The following is a 20,524-nucleotide window of genomic DNA, read 5'->3' on the forward strand; positions in this document are numbered from 1 at the left end:
GTGCAATTTTCTCTTTAAACATGCATACGACGTCATGTGGCCAATGTCATAATGAGCTGTCAGCTGAGTAGCATCAAATTGTCCACTGCGCGGTCCCGTTCAACTTATACAGTATACATTTCAAGAAAGGAAAGGATTAGTGTCTCTGCAGCCTAGTGCATTTCGTTGCACACTCACCCACACTCGAACCTAAAGCGGATAGGATACAGGCTCCTCGAACGGGGCGGGGGAGACGATCAGTGCCGTCTTAACGCGTGGGCTTACCCTGGCACGGCCAAGGGAGCCTCAAGAGAAGAGGAGAACTCCCAAAAATGGTTTGGACCTGTAAATTTTTCTTTCAAAAATTCATCTCCACGTTGTATCCAGCTTTGTCAAAAGCGAACTGTATTGACATAATCGGCCGAGACGAACGTTTATTGGCGTTATAGGTGAGGTTTCATGATAGCGCGTGCCTTTATAATCGAGTTTAACTGCAGGCTCCAAGTTCGCTAGAAAGAACCGAATAAATCTGTAGAGGAAGAGTAGGCGAAAATTAAAATATGCATTTAGATTGAAACACTCCCACTTGATCAATTATTCAGAAACACTTGTGAATAAGTATGATTTTCCTTTAAGATAACAGGGAAACCCGTTCTTTCTAAAAGACTCAGTTTGCTCAAACGTATGATTAATATTTTTATTCAATTTGTCCTCGTTCCGAATTTATTTTTCCTAAATAACGCTTTTTGTGAGGACTTCGTCACTCACACAGAAACTTCGCAAACATCACACATACTTGATCGATGACAAATCGCATCAAATGCTTTCGACTGTAAAGTAACTAAACGTCCCCACCCATCGACTCAAGCTACCACAAGTACATGCTCTTTTTCCAATGATGATTTTTAACAATAAACTGCCTTTTCTCTCGCAAGCACGCCCACGCATTAATCCCGATGCATAATTCATGACATGTCCGATTGATGTCGATGACTAGCATTATTCCGAAAATAATGGAAGCGTGGATGGAACGGACACGTAAATAGATGTCGTATGTAACATTTTCTATTAATTCATAAATAAGTATTGTAAGTACACGCAAAAATATAATGAAAATGTACGTGTATATAAGTTACAGGGTGTAAGCTAATGCCGCAAATTACTGGCGAACCGTTGATCCTAGATGCATACTTCCAATGATAAAAAGTATCCAAATAACGTGCACACTTCAGATACGTCATTCATAGTGCGAGGGATTGTGTAGTTATTAAAATAAAAAGAATATTAATATTTTATACGGACATCCTGTCCTCAAACACGCAATCAGAAAGTTGTTTTGTCGCTCCTGAGGCACAAATCCCCTCCCTCCCCAAAATCCATGTTTCGAAGTGCAATATTCAAAGTACAGAAAATTTGGGAAAGACTAGCGTAATCTAACGGACAATGCTTTTCCCTTCTCGTTAACGCTGTACTTTCCCACATTTCCTCATGTTTTGAATTCAAATATCTCAGCGACCATTGCACTTGGAAATGTTCTTTTTTGTTGGCCGTGATAACATCGATGTATTGCATCACATGATCACCGAAAATGTTCATCAAGCTGTTGGAATTGCCCCTTTCTCTGTAAGACACACTTGAATACGGTAAATTTCTTTACAGGGGCGATGCATTTCGTTAATCAACTAATTAGTTTTTCGAGACGAATACTTTAAAGAGAGCATTTTGCAATGGTAACAACAAAGCAGATTTAGAAAAGATACCAACAGCATAAATTTGATGGCACTTGATGACAATGTAGCCTCTAGATGCAACGATAATCCCTCAACAACGGTATTTTGCCTAGTCCACGAAATATCGTTATATCGAGGTTTCACTGTATTTCTTTTGAACGTTTGTGCCGATGAATAAAACAAGCAGTTTTATATACAGGGTGCATGGCATTTTACTGGCGAACCGTTGATCCTAGAGGCATACTTTCCAATCATAAAAAGTATCCAAATAACGTGTAGACTTCAGATACGTCATTCATAGTGCGAGGGGGTGTATAGTTATGAAAATAAAAAAATAACTTTTTATACCGCCTAAAGGGGGGGGGGGATTTAACCCGTAGAGGCCCCCCCCCCACAAAAAGTGAGGTTGACAGGACTTTCGCCCAAGGGTTCTGGCGATCAATCTTATTTCTATAATTTTTGTACAATATAAATTATCCAAGAAACAAGGTCAAGATACAGAAAGGGTCTTCCACCTTCTTGTGGGAAGGAGTGTTAAGGGGCCGTTCAAGTATTACGTAAGCAAACTTTTAGCCATTTTTTACCCCCCCCCCCCCGTCCACCTTGTCAGCAAAATTTCGTCATCAGTACTGCCCCTCTGAATCCTAACGCATATTGGTGGGATAAGAGACGTACACGGGGGGGGGGGGCCCACGATCAAAAATTTATTTTTTTAATGCAAAAAAAATAATTTTTTTAAAATTGAAATTTCTGAAGAAAATACCTTTAAATGTTATTATAATCAATTTCTGTTAATTTCAATGCTATTTGAAGGCAATGAACTCAAAATTTATCTTTAATAAATTCATTGCGACTCACCCTCTATAAGCCATATAATGATAAATCACATAAAGGTCCTTGGCCCGCGGACCAAATATGGCCATGGGGGTTATCTGATGCGACCTGCCCTCTTCAAACCTAATTTTATAAAAATGAACTAAGCGGCACATTTACGGATTGCTTAAGTGTCCCGTGGTAGAACATTTAAGCGGCCCGTGGCACATTTTCAGATCACTTAAATGACCCGGGACACGGTTCCAGAACACTTAAGCGATCCGTGACACATTTAGAGATCCCTTGAGTGGTATGTGACGTAGTTTTAGAGCACTTAAGTGGCTCCCCCCCCCCCCAGTGCGGTTCTACATCACTCAAACTACCCGCGGTACATTCTCAGATTATTTAAGTGATGCGCGTGGCACAGTTCCAGAGCACTTAAGCGGCCCGGACACATTTCCAGATCACTTGGATCAGCGAAAAATTTAGAGATCACTAAAGTGGCTCTGTGTAGGGCACTTATCAATGGGAGGGGGATGTTACTTCAAATGCCCACAAACTATCGAAAGGTTTTTCTCGTTTTTGGCGCGCCGAGTAAGATGTCATTAAAAATATTTCATATTTTCATAAAGGGTGGTTGATGACGTAAGCATTATCGGAACCTTCCTTCGATGATGGCGTAATACTTGAACGGCCCCTAAGATTGTGTGATGGTATCTAAAAATGCATTCACTATATACATATAATACGATTTGGATAAGGTACATGGCACTCTTAGAAAATTGTTAGAATCGACATCGAATTATTTCTGCAGCAACAGGTTCTCGGAAGTTAAACGACGAATTAGTTCAAGCATTAGGGGGGCGCTAAAAATAAACCCCATCTTCTGACGAGTATGTCAAGAATTACTTTCTCTAGTTGATTGGATTACATCCCGATATCTCCGGAACTAAATTCTTTCATGATGGGCAAATTAAGTAAAAGAGAGGGAGGAGGGCGGAGAATTTCCTAGAGACAGGGGGGGGGGGGTTGAGTGCAAAACTACTACGTACTCCTTGACGCGGGGAAGCGAAGTGTTAATGCCATATTGAGAATTCCGATCCACATCCCTTAGCAACACACACACGTAGACTCTCACGCACAAAGGGAAAAAAATACACTGTACATATTATCGCGGATGGAGATAGTCTGTGTGTGGATACTGTGTACGTCCATCACAGCCTTCGACTCTTTTTTCACCGAGAAAATTCCTCCAAATTCAATTTTGCCGGTTTCCGTATTTTCAAAGATCCGGAAATGGAAGTTTTTCAATTATAAAGATACACAAAACTGGCGCCAGACGCGTACAAAAAAATTCTACCAATAGTTGACACGAAAGCACAATCTTTGAAGCTATTTGTATTGAATGTATCTCTAACCAGAATATATACAGTATAATATATAGTAAAATCTCTCCTTTGCGGACACCGGCGAGACAAAAAAATTCGTCCGTAAAAGAGATGTGACCGTTAATGAGGGGTTTGAAATGCATACTTTTAATATACAAAGAAAATTATTATTTGACTGTAAAAAAAAGTCTGACCTTATCTGGGGGGGTGTCCGTTAATAGGGGGTTTCACTGCATTTTCATAAATACACTGCTCAAAACAATTAGGGGAGCACATGGTTTTAACAAAATTACGCAAAGATGTATACCGATAAGTAACATAAAATGAATCATCCATAATTTAAAGCCTAGCAGGAAACGGAAGAAGAAAACTTCATATGCAAATCAAAGTTCATGACGTCAAAAACCAGAAAAAGGAGATAAGGGCAGAAATCGGGATGTTGCAGAAACGTCTGTTTTACTGCCGTAACTGTGAAATTCGATTGCGCAGTATTTTTTTTTTGAGACAAGGTGACTTGAGGATGTCTCAACAACGTGATTTACCGGAATCCACGGCATGGCGTGTTATAGGCAGACTGGAATCCGGGCAAACACAACGTAGTGTCGCGGACGCTGTTGGAGTCGCCAGAAGTGTTGTTGCAAGGCTGTGGAATCGATTCCAGGAAATGTTAGACGTCGACCAGGGCAAGGTCGGCTACGCGCCACTACAGCAACTGATGACCGGTATGTACGGTTAACAGCCCGTCGAAACAGAACAAAGAATGCTACGCAGCTGCAAAGACGGTTGCTCTTGGCAACAGGACGAAGGGTGTCCAGTCAAACAGTACGTAATCGGCTTCATGAGGGAGGGCTCTATGCACGTAGGCCAATGGTCTGCATTCCGTTGACCCCACGCCACCGTGCGGCCAGAAGAAGATGGGCTGCTGAACATCGAGATTGGGAGCAACATGATTGGAGCCAAGTGCTGTTTACAGACGAGTCCCGATTCAGTCTGGAATGTGACACCCGACGTGTTCTGGTATGGAGGGACAGGGGCACTCGAAATAACCCCGCATTCGTTCGTGAAAGGTCACAATACAGACGAGCTGGTTGGATGGTATGGGGTGGAATCAGCATAGGCGGAAGTACGGACCTGTATATCATTCGGAATGGCACTTTGACGGCCCGAAGGTATGCAGACGAGATACTGCGACCTCATGTCATCCCTTACGCTGGAGCCATTGGAGATTCCTTTGTTTTCCAGGATGATAATGCCCGACCGCATAGAGCTCGTCTGGTGGAGAACATGCTTGAAGCTGAAACAATACAGCGTATGGAATGGCCAGCGTGCTCTCCTGACCTGAATCCAATCGAGCATGTTTGGGACATGCTCGGACGACGCATTGCTGCACGACCAAGGCCGCCTGTTACTGTTCGAGACTTGCAGATTGCACTTCTTGAGGAATGGAACAGTATTCCCCAAAGTCTGATCGATAACCTCATCGCATCCATGGCAAACAGGTGTGCAGCAGTCTCAGCTGTTCGAGGAGACCACACGTCCTATTAAAACTTGTGCATCATGTCTAAACAGTACTTTTTTTATCGTTTACATGTAACCAAATTGTTGCCCTAAATCATCTTTTCATGTTTTTTCCATATTTTCAAAGAATTAAAGCTTAATTCCAAATTTTTTTTACGTTTTTTTTCTGTATTGCGCATTGATACGCGTGTACTATCCATTGTATGCCAATACGTGGCTGTCTCGCACGGTTTTCTTCACTTTTTTGCTTGCTCCCCTAATTGTTTTGAGCAGTGTACTAGATATCCTGTAGATAAGAGGTAAAAAACGTAACTTTATGATTTTTTCTACAAAATCAAATTGTCGCTAAAATCTGTAAACGTCAATTCCGAATTTTCGTCGAATATCCACTTCGAGGAACGCCGATTTCAGCGATGTATTATAAACAAAAGGCTACATTTCTCCTGAAGTAGATCATCGATAGGGTTTGTTTATTGTGGGTTCTTTCGAAAGCGGGTGCAATGGACAGGTTTTTTTGGTAAATTTGACCGATTGTACAGTCGAATCCCGTTATAACGAACTCTAAGAGACCAGAGAAATTACTTCGTTAAAACGAAATTTCATTATAAAGGAATTCCAACTGTTCGCTAAACGAGATTTTCGCAATAACAGTATTCGTTAAAACGGAATTCAACTGTAGTTATAAGGATGTTAGCGGAAATTTTGGCGAAATTCGATTTCGAACTTTGCCAATCTTTCAGCGCTTGTAGCTCGCCATTGAATCCAGATATTTCAATGAAATTGGTGTCACCTCTTATAGGATTTTTTCCCGTTCTTTCCAAATATGTGTTTAATTTGCGTGTAGGCCGTTCAAAATCCTCACAAATTCGGGTTTTTTTTGACTAGACAAATTTTTTTTTCATAATTAATTATTCACCATAACTCGAAAACGGTTCGAGACAGAACGGGTTGGTAGGGTGTTTCACGTTCCACTCGGGCTCGTCTATCACCTCCCACCTCCCTTTCGTTTAGCAGAAAGGTCACATTCACCCTGCATTTTTGATCGTTTCGTTACTGGAAATCATAAATTAGCGTCATCTATCAAAACAAGTTGCAAAAACTGTTTTTTGCAATTTATGATGTTTTATGTTAAATAGATACCTAACAAACTCATTTCAATGCCTAAAAACTTTGTGCTACTCCATAAATCCTTATGGTCCTGAAAGGGTTAAGAGTTTAGTGTCTCTGAAATAATTATTTGAAGCTCATTGGTATACAAAAAATGATGTGATAAATTTCGATACGTATATGAAATACGCAGTGGCGTCCCTTCATCGTATAAACCGCACCGGTAAAATTACAAAACTTGCAGCTGTGTTCTCAGCTAGATGGAATGCATTAAAAATTACAGTTTTCACTGCAAATCATTCCATCCAAAACACATTCTTAAGGCCGGCATCACACTATAAAAGTTTGGCAAAAGTTCTTTTATACAACTTGAAGAATGCAACCAATAGGCGTATCGGTTATATTTGAGTGAATGTAACCAAAAGGTTTATTAATTGTTTCCTCCAAGTTGTGTAAAAGATCTTCTACCAAACTTTTATAGTGTAATCCCGGCCTAACTAGAATTTTTACAAAACATTTTTTTCTAAATTTTTCAGCAGTTGTTTTTTAATTACGAATAATTGGTGTACCCTCCTATAGCGGCACCCCATGACGGTGGTTATAAAAGTATATATATATATATTATTATTACGGATATGTAAGATACTTGCACATACTTGTATACCTACAAGAATTTTTAAAACAAAATAGAGCTAAAGGAAGTGGGGTAAAAAATGCTTGCGTTTCGGTGCCAACGAGCTCGTCTAGACGGCTTAAACCAGAAATTCTTTAACACGGGTACACACGGACCCTCTTGGAAAGGCTTCGGGGGTGCATGAGCTTGAATTAGAAAGCAATGAACCATAACGGTAGCCAGAAATTTGTTTCGGGGGGGGGGGGAGGAGGCGCAAAGTGATAGAGCAATAGATAAGATCATATTATTACACACATTTTGACTCCTTTACTGCATTCCGGGGGGTGTTTTAGCCTCTTTACGTACAGGATTTTCACAACAAATTTGGTCGACGTGCAGTTAAACTAGCGGAGATAAATCTCCAAAACTGGTATTATTGTTGACACATTGGAATGAAAGGAAAATAAAGGATGCGGAGCAGGTTTTCAATTCTTTCTCTCTCTCATCCTTCCTTTGTTTCGCATTTTGAACCCTCTTATACAACATTAAACATTTCAATGAATAAAGGGGATGATTCCTCAATAGAATTAGCAGAATTTCGCTAACAAAAGCCAAGGGTCCGCAAGCCCATATCACAAGACAATTATGTAATTAAGTGAGGAAAATAACAATTTTTTCAGATTCTGTCGACAGAAAATTATTTGTATGCAGCATAACAAAACTTATATAGTACACATAAATATTGGTCAGGGTGCAAATTTTGGCCTCTAGCCTATAGACCCCATGCAGATTTTCTACTACAATATTTTCTTCCTACCAGCGAGATTTTCAACGCAAAAGTCGCTACTTTAGCAAACTCCATTGTGGATCGCTTCGCAGAGTTCAGAGACTTTTGAAAGCACCAATTGCGTCAAATAAGAAGAACCACGTCGACGTATAAGCGCTACTACTCTACTAAGAATGCAAACACTCGCGAGTGCTAAAAGTGCGTGATCAGAATAAAGGTTAAAATCTGATACCTGCACACAATGTTGTCGATCGTAAACTTCATTGACGGGGCTGCTGGACCAAGACCTAACCACGTCAACGTGGTGGTGGTGGTGCGGCGGCTGCTGCTGTTGTTGTTGCTGTCCACCGTAACGGCACGGAGCACTGACCACGGCAGTCGCTCTACTGTCGGGACCATAAAGCCGAACATCCATGCCGTGGTTCATATTCGAAAGAAAGATCCCTGATCTTGTCTCATCAATTCTAAAATGATTCTTCTCATTCAATGCGGAGAAACGCAGATGTAAATATATTCAGTTACTTGGGGTGTTCGAAATCTTGCTGACAGTAAACTTCGTGATCAAGCATCATCAGATGTCCAAACAAACACGACGGAATAAAAACGTGAAGCGGAATACGAGACCCCATCGCCACCAATACATCTTGATAAATAATTTATTAACAAACACAACATAAAACGAGCGGGAAAAAGCTGGAACAGCACCAGCAGGGATCATAAAAGAGAGAGAAATGTCAGCGCCGGCGCACACATTTTCATTACTTCGTTCCGTCGTTTACCCCTTTCCGCTCCTTATCCGAGGATATTTTTCTAGAAGTTATGAGGGATTATTGCTCCTCCTCCATCTCTTTTAATAACATAGCTATTCCATTTTTTTTAATCAACATCGAAAGCAAGTTTCTGCTGATTGAGGCGGTCTTTTGAGCACCAAACGGGAGTTCATACCAAGATCATAGATGGCGAAAATGTTTTTATTAAAATTTCAAAGTGGGAACGATCCTAACGGAAATAAAATTAAGGCACCTAAGCTTTCTTTTCCTCATCAAGGATTTTTAAAAGCGAATTTATGAAAAAGAAAAAACTCCACGACAATTTCCAATGGACTGAAAACCATGTAGTGATCACAAAAAAACCCACCAAACAATTTCTACCTTATCTATGCACTGATTGGTATGAATCAGCTTTGTGTTTTATATGTGTGAATGTAATTTTAATTTTTTATCAGATCTTCCCCCATCCCTCTTAGCGACGGTCATTTCATGCCCACGAATTCCAGGTGCCCACTCTACAATTAAAAGTCTATTCTAAGCAAACGCGGATCCAGGTCTATGTGTCGCGAGCGGGGCAAATTATGTAAATTCTTTGAATCATCCCGTATTTTACGGGACACACAGAAAAACTCTTATATTATTCGGCTGTTGGGAGGGGCGATCGTTCCCACTCCCACTGGATCCGCGCCTGAGCAAAGGCAGCCATCTTCAGGTGCGATTATAGCGGAAGCAGACATCTTCAGCTGCGAATGGAGCGAAGGCAGGCGGATCCAGGGTGATGTGTCGGAAAATCGACTTATTGTGTACGTGCATTATATCATCCTATATTTTACGCAACAAACAAATTAATCCCAAATTATTCGGCTCTTGGTAAGGACGATCGCCACCATCGCAACCCTTTGGAACCGCGTTTGATTCCGAAAGGAAATACTTTAACTCACGCCCCTCTCAGGAATTTGAACACAACTGGAGTATGTTCAAAAACATCGCTTTGTTGTTTTCTTTTTTGCAGGGAGTTTAAAATTTTTAATAATTTTCGCATCTGAATCTAAACAGAAAACCAAATAACACCACTTGAGCAGGGGAAAAAATAGATAAACAACCTCTACCTAAGAAAATCCTGTATTGCTTGTGGCACGACTTGACAAACCCCCCCCCCCCCCCAAGAGCCAGTTCGCCAAGGCAACTTTAAAATTGGTATTGGCGACTAAAATTTCTTATATTTGATTGCTAAATCAGTCTCAGAATAACACAAAATTTTCTGATTTCATAATGATGTACCTTCCAACATGAAAAGGGGTCATGAAAAGGACCTAAAGTGATATTTAATACTTGAAGTGTGTCTGTGATTGTCTTTATTTCGGAAAAAAAATGGCTCTACTGTGTTATGTACAATATTACATTACCAATGCCTTCAAAAGCTTTGGCATTTATTCTGCAGTCTGAAGGAGTGCAAAATAAATGCATTGTTACTCCCAAAGTAACTACACTGAGAAGCTATGGCTACACTGTGTTAAGCTATTGAAAATATTTTAGGGGAAGGATCAGGATATACAGGGTGCATAGACAACAGGACAGCATACACAGCATTTTACTGAATCATTGATATGCTACAGGAATACTTCCAACTAGAAAAAGTATCCAAATAACATGTGGAACTTGGAACTCAGATACATCATTCATACTGCAAGGAGTTGCATAGTTATTAAATTATTTAAAAAATTAACTTTTTATACAGGCACTCTGTGCCCTAAAACCCAATTATAAAGTTATTGCCTTGTCTCCCCGATGCCAACCAAAAAAATCCATGTTTCTAAGTACAATATCTTCTGAGATATTCAAATTCAAAAAACATAAGGAAAGCTGGAGAAAAAAAAACAGCATTAAATTTAGGGTAAACCATTTTCCCCCACTTATCTGTTTCTATGTTGCAATGCCATTTGTTGTAACATATGTAAGAAACATAGCTGAAAATGCATGCACATGTCCATGAAAAAGTCTAGGGATTTCTGGTAACCCTACTTTAATGCTCTCTCTCGCATATTGAGCCAGAAAATAACAAATAATATTGTCACATTGGAATTCACATTATTTATGAGCTTTAAAAAATGGCTATTTATGAAATATAAAAAAATACTAATATTAGTCCCACCCCAGCAGAACACAAGGACCTCATTTGCATAACCCCCCCCCCTCCCATCATGAATTTATAATGTGAAAAACAAAAAATTATGAGAATCATACCGACTGTCCAGGTGGAGCCCTGCCAGGCCCCCCCCCTCCTCCTCCTGGGAGAGCCATGCAGGGATCTCAGTTGAATAGGAGGTTCCATTCAGCACAATGATTTATGACAAAAAATGTTTATATTAAGAGGTGGTGCCTAAGCCCTTTTAAATTTTGCCCTTGGGATTTGCTGTTGAAATGGAACAGGGACACACTTTTTTTGGATAAATATTCAAAAATTTGGTTGAGTTCCATGGAACAGCCTCATTATCCTCAAGAGTTAGGCGAGAATTTTTAGGGTGGAAACCCTTGCTTTAGAGCCACACATACCCCCCCCCCCAGAACATGCATTGCAACATATACCAATATATGAGAAATATTCCAGAAGAATTTTCACAAGGTGCATGGCATGTATGGTTACGTAGTTAATTGCCATATATGCTGGAACTACGTTTGGTTGAACACAGAACAGTGGTTTTCAAAATGTGCACCAAGGCTCCTTAGGGCGTCATGGTGAGCTGTCCTTCAATTAATGGTGTGTGCCAATTCAATACCACGAAGCGGGTTTTTGTTAGACTATTCTGGGAAGCTGCTGATAGGGCAAGGGAGCTGTGGGAGACAAAAGTTTGAGAACCAATAAATATGAAGAATTAAAACAGTATTGGACACATGCTTTAGACATCTTATATCCATAAGCAGTTATATAGGCTCTTTGAATAAAGATAGGTTGAATCACTGAGGGTGTGTATCGTGAACAGTAGGGGACACAATCGTCTGTCTCCACCATCCTGCCTTTTCATAAACAAGTGGAAACTCACCCCACCCTCTCTGTAGCCACCTTAGCTTATGTGGCAGTGTAATTAATACAATTGCTAATATCATCACAATAAAAAACACTATAGTCTGTCGCAAAAGTTTAAGCACAAAAGGAATATGAAAAATACAAAGAAATTAATAACAAATAAACTTTTGATGTTTTTGCTAATTAGGTACCTTAATATTGTGCCTATAATTTGGATGAAAAGTCACAAGTAATCATTCATTCAATCATGATTTTTGATGCAAAAAACAGTTGGATATTTAAATGTCTCAAAAGTTTTAAGCACAACACAAAAAAAAACCTGGTATAACACGCAATCTCAAAATTATGTATCACTAATGGTTTTTGTTCCTGCATCATTTTGGAAATAAAATGTGCTCCCATTGCAAAGCTGTAGTGGGGGGGAGGGGGGGGGGAGACTTGAGGATCTGTGTCTCCCCCCCCCCCCCCGAAAATGACCAAAAAAGAAAAAGGGCCAAATCTATTATTTTATCACTTTGCCCCTCCCCACAAAATGAAAGTGGGCCCCCTCCGAATAAAATTTCTGGCTACGGGCTTGTCCCATTGATCATATGTTGAAGGATTTCTGGCTTCAGAAAATGCAAGCATTCTTAATAGCAATAAGTCCTTCTAGAAGATTTTTTTCACTCTCCATGCTTATTTATTAATCTTATGCATAAGAATGCGACAAAGATTCTTCATCAGGTTTAGACCCAGATTTCATGTTGACCAATTTGAAACTAACAAAATTCATTGTGAGAGCTACTGTTTTGTGCATGTTGAAGTAGGAATGAAAGAATTTTGTCATGCTGAAACTCTCACTCAGATTCACAAGAAGCTCACCAAATGGTAGCAAATGTAGCATGAGTGCTTCCTGATTCGTCTTGATTTCCCTCAAGAATTAAAATAAAAGTCTGACCATTCAAACCAAAAATCCTCTCCAAATCATCAGTGATTCCCCATCTTTTCATAAAAAGAGGACAGTCCTTGGCTCTTACTAAAAGTCATGCCAGTAAGTGTTCAGGTCATCATGGCCATCTGAATTTCCCTTTTTCTCCTCACTGAATATTACTTTTCAGCCATTGTCTCCATGAGACATACACTTTCCAGTCTCACTCCATTCTCATCTTTCGTGACATTTTTTAGACATGGTATACATACCATTTCTTTTTCAGTTTAATGTAGTTGCAGTCCCTTATATATCTATGTACTGTATTTTTAGACATATTCAGCCACAGACTATTTTTCACATTTTTTATTTTGCACAAACACATGTTTTGAGTTGACATCATTCTCTGGACCAGTCTGTCAGATCTGTTTTTCCATCAAAAACATTCTCTTCAGCAATAACTTGACATACACCATGATGTTACAATTGGTAAAGAACATTAGACATTTGTCCAAGCTTCCGATTTGCACTCGATGATTCGAGGCAACTCCTCCCTCATGAACTGTGATGAATTAGGTGTTTTGATGCACTGGCAAAAACTTTCCCTCTCCTTCATTCCGCTCTAAAAACCACATCAATTTAGCCGGAACAACACGTCCTCTTTAAAATTGGCATAAAGCGCTTAAACTTTTCAGACAGTGATTTCCCCACCAAAAATAAAATTATATATTATTCTAACTGATGATCAATGTTGTATTCAATAAAATACATTTATTTTAATGGATTTGTTTTGGCCTTCAATTATATGCCTATGAATATTATTTTGAATTTGTGTTTTTGATTTTTATCACAATATTTTTATTTTGTGCTTAAACTTTTGGGACGGACTATATCAGTGATACAAAGAAAAAATAAAAAGTTAATAGTAAGCCATTTTGAAGTTTAAAAATATATACATATTTCATCTCATCATTTTACTGTCAAATGTAATAGTAGAAATGGAAAGGGGGAAAAATAGCAGTAGCAACTAATAATTCTATTTCCAACAAGCATTTCAGCATTCACATTCTAAGGAACACAGAAACAGCTTCTGTTCCAAACAGATGGCAACACTATTACAAGCATAACACAGAAACAAAACTTCTCGTTAGGTTCACAACACATACACTCACATTTTCTAGCACGGCCCAGGTCTTGTTCGACCACCTGCTTGTATCGCTTCACTGAGACAAAGTGGCGGGCCATGATCTGGTTAGGAGAAGGAGGTAGAAAACGTGGTCAGAATGAAAGAGCAACTGCTGAGCCAGAAAAAAGTTTTTCTTGACTTATATCGTCAGTCTTGGAACAATGTAAGTAAGGGTATTACTGTATTAGCTACTGCTATTATGTTTTTTTCCCATTTCTAGTCTGAGGAAAAGTTATAGATTTAAACATGTAATGTGTGCAACTGTAATGCATAAACATATAATGCATATAAAGTGTGTAACATGTAATGCGTGTGAAGTTTTGAATAAATATGTGACTTTGCTTAGAAAGAAATGTGAGGTTTTTCAAGTGATTTTGTTAACCAGGTATATAAACAAACATTTTATTTCTCCTTGTTTAGATTTTTTGGGTTTTTTTTTATATATAATATTTAGCGTTGGAAGAATTCTCGACTTACCTTGAGTGGTCTGACAACAGTCACAGTCTCAATAGTCGTTGTAGGTGCCATATCCTCCCTACCAATGGTGAAAACAGGTTAAAACATGAATGAAGACAATATTTATGAATGAGAATATAGTTCCAAATAATTTATGCAAAAGGAGGATTGGACCAGGGCAGAAACTTAAAAATAAAATTCTTCAATATATTTTTACATGCAAATTGATTATGGCAATAATTAACCTGTGATAAATTTTCTAGTATATGCTTTAAAAAAATTTCAGTCATTTTATGTGATAAAGGGGGTACCTAGACTTGGAGTTCCTTGTGATACCAGGCTGACTCATCCACCATCTTTAAGCAAAAGTGTGACATCGTCAGTATTAATGGTATGGCTAGTCATTGTTCCTGATACTATTTTATTAACGATTAGACATCACCGGACATCAGTTTTTTCTTCAAAAATGGGCAGACAACGAATCTGCTCCCTTTTTATAGACATTTTACCTAGTATTAGAAGGACTGTAAATATATTTATGGGCCAACCATAAATATATTTTATGGGCATCGTATAATATTTTATCATGTAGGCCTATATATATATATTGTTTCTAGTTTTTGTAATTGCATTTTGAATCGGGGGTTGCTACTACTACACCAGACATGCACCTCGTTCCATATTCCTTTGCTGAACCTCGAACGAATTGATACATGTTAGAATGAGAGTGTATGTATAGTGAACCTTCTGTGAAGTTTGTTTCTGTGTAATGCTTGTTATGTGTAGTGCTATGATCTGCGAGCAATTTTTTTTAAACTATGGGTTTTTCTTGAACTCATAGAGCGTGAAGTGTAATCAATAAAGAATGGTATGGCTATTGCATTATTTTTTAAATATATGACATCCATATTTGTTATAAGCAGCCACCTCGTTGGGCAGCCACCTTTCTCAGCCACCTCGTTGGGCATTTTGCCTGTTGTGGTCTTGTATTAGTATTAATCTAGGTAGGTCACCTTAAAATGCACGCTCATGATATAAGTTATATTATAATTTTAAAAAGCATGCAAATTGATTGGTAGGCTGATTTTTTTTTTTTTTTTTTTTGCCAGGTGTACAGGACCTTCAGAACATCACTTTGATCAAAACAGATGATATTCAACCTTTAGATTGAAGAATATCCAATTAAATCAGGGCTTGAAAATTAAAAGAAAAAATTATGTGCCAGTTTCCAAATACATAAAAAAATAGACCTTTTTGAATTTACTGGAGAATATTCTTATTGAAAACAATAAGAATTTTGATTTTCTGTGTGCCTGTCTGTGTGTGTGTTCTCTATACAAATCTACAATTTTTGATCGATCGTCACCAAATTTTACATATATACCAAATGGGACCCGACTTGAACGATAGGCTACTTTAAAATTTCACAGAGCAGGGCAAGTGCTCCAAATGGACAAAAAACTGTCGGGCAACAATGGTTTTGGGTCTCAACAATCACTTCCGAACGTTTACTTTGGTTACCGTGGTTCCCTAGCGATGCGTTTCAGATATGTATATGCCTTTACAACGGTTTGTTACTTCTTTAACGATGCCAGTATATGTATAATAGTTTATGCCTTTATAATGGTTTGCCACTTTTTCAATCCTCCCAGTAATGAGGCTTTTTGAATAGACGTCAATCATCATCAGCATCGCTTTGAGGGCCAGGAAAAGGGTGATCCTCATAGAAATCAGTGTTAAAATTGCCGATTTTACTGTAGAAATGCTGAAATTTGGTGGGGTTTTCTGCCCCATCAATAATTTTAAAAATTGTATAGAATTCTCGATTTTTGAAATAGTGAGTTCACTTAGAGATATGCGAAGCCCAGGATATTAATTATGAAGTAATTTGCCGGACCTTCTTTTGAGATGGATATTCGTGCAATAACATTGATTTCAACCTTTTATTTATATTGTCTCAAGCATGAAAATTAATGTCTCCGATATTTATTGTCTTTTGATATTTATTTGCATAAATTCATGTGGGTTAGGATATTTTAAAATTAATTATGGGTCCATAAAAAGTGCATTGAAAAAATTCCACAGCTTTAATTAAGCATTTTTGAAAGTTGAAACAGGCAGATGGGTAACTTGAAGTTCAGGGGGGTTATTGAAATACCTAGCGCCCCTTAAAAAAATGAAAAATATTTATTCATTTCTACGTTTCTGTAAATCTAGATTTGTTTATTTCATGAATCGTGCAGGAAGTCGCCATATTGGTTAACTTGGACACGGTTTGTATGTCCGTCAAGAAAAATAGAGGGAGATATCACGTGATCCACAAAAGCCTCATTGAAGGAAACCCGGGCAGCGCCGGGTATTATAGCTAGATATTGAATAATATAGTCCCTCAATATTGATCATTTATATGAGAATATTCTCAAGTTTTGTATGGAGATTATTTATTATAATACATGTTATTACAAATATTCTTGAGGATATTCTCATAAAGTCATGTATAGAGATTATTTATTACAATACAGAGGAGTATTGATTATCAGAAACATTTGGAGATGGTGGATGTTTGGATAACTGATCATTCACGGAAAAAATTATACCAATGTCATAGGAGCAATATGAAACAAAGAAACAGTGATATTAAACACGAAACTGTATTTTGTATCAAATCTTACAAATAACACGGGGAACTGACACTAACCTAATTTGACAAGTTGAAAATGGTCATTAAAGTAGGCCTAGGCTTATAGTTTAGGAAAAGAAGTTCAAAATTTTCTTTTGTTTCACTAAAAGCACTAAATGGTCCCAGCGAAACTTCTACATAGAGTGAAAATTTTAATTCGCCAACTGGAACGCTTTCAGTGAACCAATGTTTCAATTGATCAGTATTCAGATAATTGATGCTCTACTGAACATGTTATAACAAATATTCTTGAGAATAGTCTTATAGAGCGAGGAAGTACTAAGTTCATACTGTTCATATTTGTTTGAGTTCCATGTGAACTAAAGCATTACAAACCTCCATCTACATTTCAAAGTCAGCTATATCATTTGTGTGAAACAAACCATGGCAAGACATTTCTTCGAACAAAACATCATACAAAAATATCATGTTTCATAAAAAGTCAAATGCATGATCAAGACTATAATTAATTCTCTACTCCCATTCACTTCAGGTAAGTATATCACAGTGCACAGTCAAATAACTTCAATTAATTTATCATAAAAATTTATTAACCAATAAATGTATTTGTATGACGAGTATAAACTATAGAAAATTTTAGGTATCAATACTGATTTTCTACTTGACCTGGCCCCTGGGATTTGTAAAGCCCTGTATATCAGGAAATATTCATGGTTGTTTGGGTGCATGGGAGTCTCCTAATCATTAAGAGTTCCATGTCCACTAAAGTGTATATAATTTTTTAAATTTAGCTATTCCATTCACGTTGAAAAAAAAATATCATGGCAAGACATTTCCGAACAAACATCATACAAAAATATCATGTTGTACAACATCAAATGCATGATCAAGACTATAATTTTAATTCTCTACTCCCATTCACTTCAGGTAAGTATATCACAGTGCATTGCCAATTAACTTATCTCAAAAAAAAAGAAAGATTAACTATCAAATATATATATATAGAGTGCAATTAGAATTTTATTGGTCTTTATCAGCTAATCACAGTCAAAAAAAAAAGTAGTCACGAGTGCAGTGCCGCACGGCGAAAGTGGACTATTCTTATCTTAATCATTGAAAGGAATAAAGAGAAGCTGTACGATTGCAACAAAAAAATACGTGAAGCCATAGATTTTTACGTTAAAATCGGGCCATAAACTAGGGCTTCACTAAAACAGTACGCAAAGTAAAAAAAAAGAGATCAAAGAGAGAGAGAGAGGCGGCTATTTTTATGTCCTTTTAACCCCCTTTCCCCAATACATACCTGAAGTGTAGGGCAGAAACCAGGCCACTATAAACAGCTCTAAAGAAAAAAAAAAGATCTATCGAAAAAAAAAAAGGTAACACAATATTCTCTTCTTAAAAATTATGAATCACATACATCATGTTTGTTTGGATGGAATGACTCGATATGCCCTTTAGGGGGGAACAACAACAAAAAAACTGGAAGAAAGTTTTCGCTGTCAAAAATATCTTCTTTTTTTTCACATCGCTGCTCTGAAAAGATATCTTTCGTCGTATCTTCGTTTAAAAAGCACTTCGGTCAATCGGTAAAAATTTCACACACACACACAAACATAAAAACACATCCCGTTTACGCATGCGTGCTGTTCCAAGAGATTACGATTTTGCCGTCATCGTCGCCTGAAAACCCGCTTCTCCCTCCTTCTCTTTCCTCTCTTCTAGAAATTTCGTAAAATTCTCTCAAACTGCGTCTTTTTTTTTTTTTGTTATTTTAAAGATTTTTGATTTTACATTTTTGGAAAAATTTGTAGACTGATTTTTCTTGTTTGGTGTTCGCACTTTAAAGAAAAAGACCATCATCTTCTCTTTCTCTCAAGCATCTCAGCAGATGTGTTTCGCTTGAAAATGTGATTTTGCCCAACACGCTTGAAGAATTAAAATATTTTTTAGCATTGTATTGTAAAAAAATTGTCTGTTGCGCCCGATTATCTTGGTGATTCGATACGATTGAAATTCGTTGAAGAAATTCAAGCTGATCATTTTTAAAAAGGTGATTGCGGTTACGAAAACCGTTGTTCACACCGTTGAGCAAAAGGAGAAGTTTGTTATCCGACATTGGAAAGAGCATCTTTTTTAGAGCAGTACATCTTAAACGTATGGGCCGCAATCCAAACTTGAATCGCAGTGGCTTCTGAGAAGAGTCGTACGAATTTACTTTCAGCTAAGGGCTCGTGAGCTATGGGGAACGACCCAAACTTGATTCGGGATGGGAGGGGGGCTTCCGAGAAAGGCGAACAAATCCACTAACAGCCAGGGATTCTTGAGCTATGGGACGTGACCCAAACTTGGATAGCAAGCAGGACCCCCCCCCCCAAGGGTGGGGCTGACAGGGCTCCAACCCTGTGGCCCGGGATGATTCTCGTCATTTTTTATGCAAGCTATACATTAGCAAAAGAGGGGCTCGTGAATAGAGCCGCAACGGGGAGCAAACGGGTCTGGTGCCCCGGGCGCCGTACTAGAAGGGGCACAAATTTTACGCTTTAGTCTTTCTTTCAACATAACAAGGGGGGCACCAAAATCTGTGCTTGCCCCGGCTGACCAAGCATCTAGTTGCGGCCCTGCCCATGAAGTTTAACCTGGGGGCACGCCAAAGATTTCACCCTAAAAAAATGTACTCTGCTCCAGTATGTGGGCATGATCGTAGGGGCATTCGAAAAGAGTTGTACAAATCTACTCACACTCAGATTCCCCTACGAGCTCCGAGTCTCAACCCAAACTTGATTCGTGGGGCTTTCGAGAAAAGGGTCATATAAATCCACTTACAGCCAGGAACTCTTGAGCTATGGGTCACCACTCAAACTTAATTCGCAGGGTCTTCCTAGATAAGTCATTTGAATCCACGTCTGCTATACTGTAGATGCACTTATATTGCGTCACTGGTTTTACTAATAGCGATGAACACGTTCCATGATGATGATGTCTCATGGGTCGCAAAGCTGATCTTATTGCTGCTTTTGGATCGCGGCTGATAAAGGTTAAGAACCCATGTTCTAGAGCAGCAGTTCCCAACCTGCGCTCCGCGGCTACCCCAGGACACGGCCTCCGCATCCGGCAGCAGGGCCACTAGAGACTAGGATCTTTGTCGGATCCCATTGCAGTGAATTTGTAGAGTAAAAGCACATAAAATGAAAAGAATTGTCCCGGGCCCACACGCTGGAGCGCTGTCAGTTCCACTCTTATGGGAGCATGCTCCCGAAAAATAAAAGAATTTAGTAAATAAACAAAAGAAGAGGCCAGGGGAGCGCCTTCACAGAATGATTCTAAAAAGGGCTTCTCTTGAGTCAAAAGGTTGAGAATCGCAGTTCTAGAAGAACGTGCCCCACCCATCATCATAAGAGTAAGGCCCATGGCATCCTTGGCAGGCTCCTAGGCCTGGATTTTTCAATAATAATGATGGGATTCATTCCCAAGCTGGAGCACTGTCAACCCTCCCCTATGTAGGGGACCATGTACAGTGTCGTATTTACTGGTGGCCCCGTGGGCTATTGCCCCAGGTAAGCAAGTTCGGTGGACAAATTATAGTGCGTAATTGGTGATCATG

General features: G+C 38.7%; 1 protein-coding gene across 3 annotated transcripts in view; it reads right to left on the minus strand.

The window, feature by feature from the left end:
- Nucleotides 1–18,559, minus strand: part of LOC149078319 (transmembrane protein 47) — a 34,240-nt gene extending 15,681 nt beyond the window's left edge. Inside the window, exons 1-2 of one of the 3 annotated variants that reach the window (XM_089241967.1) lie at nucleotides 18,224–18,559; nucleotides 14,301–14,358 (exon numbers count right to left, since the gene is read on the minus strand). In XM_089241967.1, coding sequence (XP_089098093.1) covers nucleotides 14,301–14,351 — 51 coding nt within the window. In that variant the 5' untranslated portion in view covers nucleotides 14,352–14,358; nucleotides 18,224–18,559. Of the gene's footprint in view, nucleotides 1–8,167; nucleotides 8,425–14,300; nucleotides 14,359–18,223 lie in introns of those variants that run through there. The other 2 variants (XM_089241966.1, XM_089241965.1) reach the window with 2 other exon arrangements.
- Nucleotides 18,560–20,524: the final 1,965 nt, after the last annotated feature.

This window comes from Pholcus phalangioides, unplaced genomic scaffold (genome assembly GCF_987345545.1).
Source record: "Pholcus phalangioides strain wild (caught in Gottingen) unplaced genomic scaffold, Ppha-v1.0 ptg000014l_1, whole genome shotgun sequence".
NCBI lineage: Eukaryota > Metazoa > Arthropoda > Arachnida > Araneae > Pholcidae > Pholcus > Pholcus phalangioides.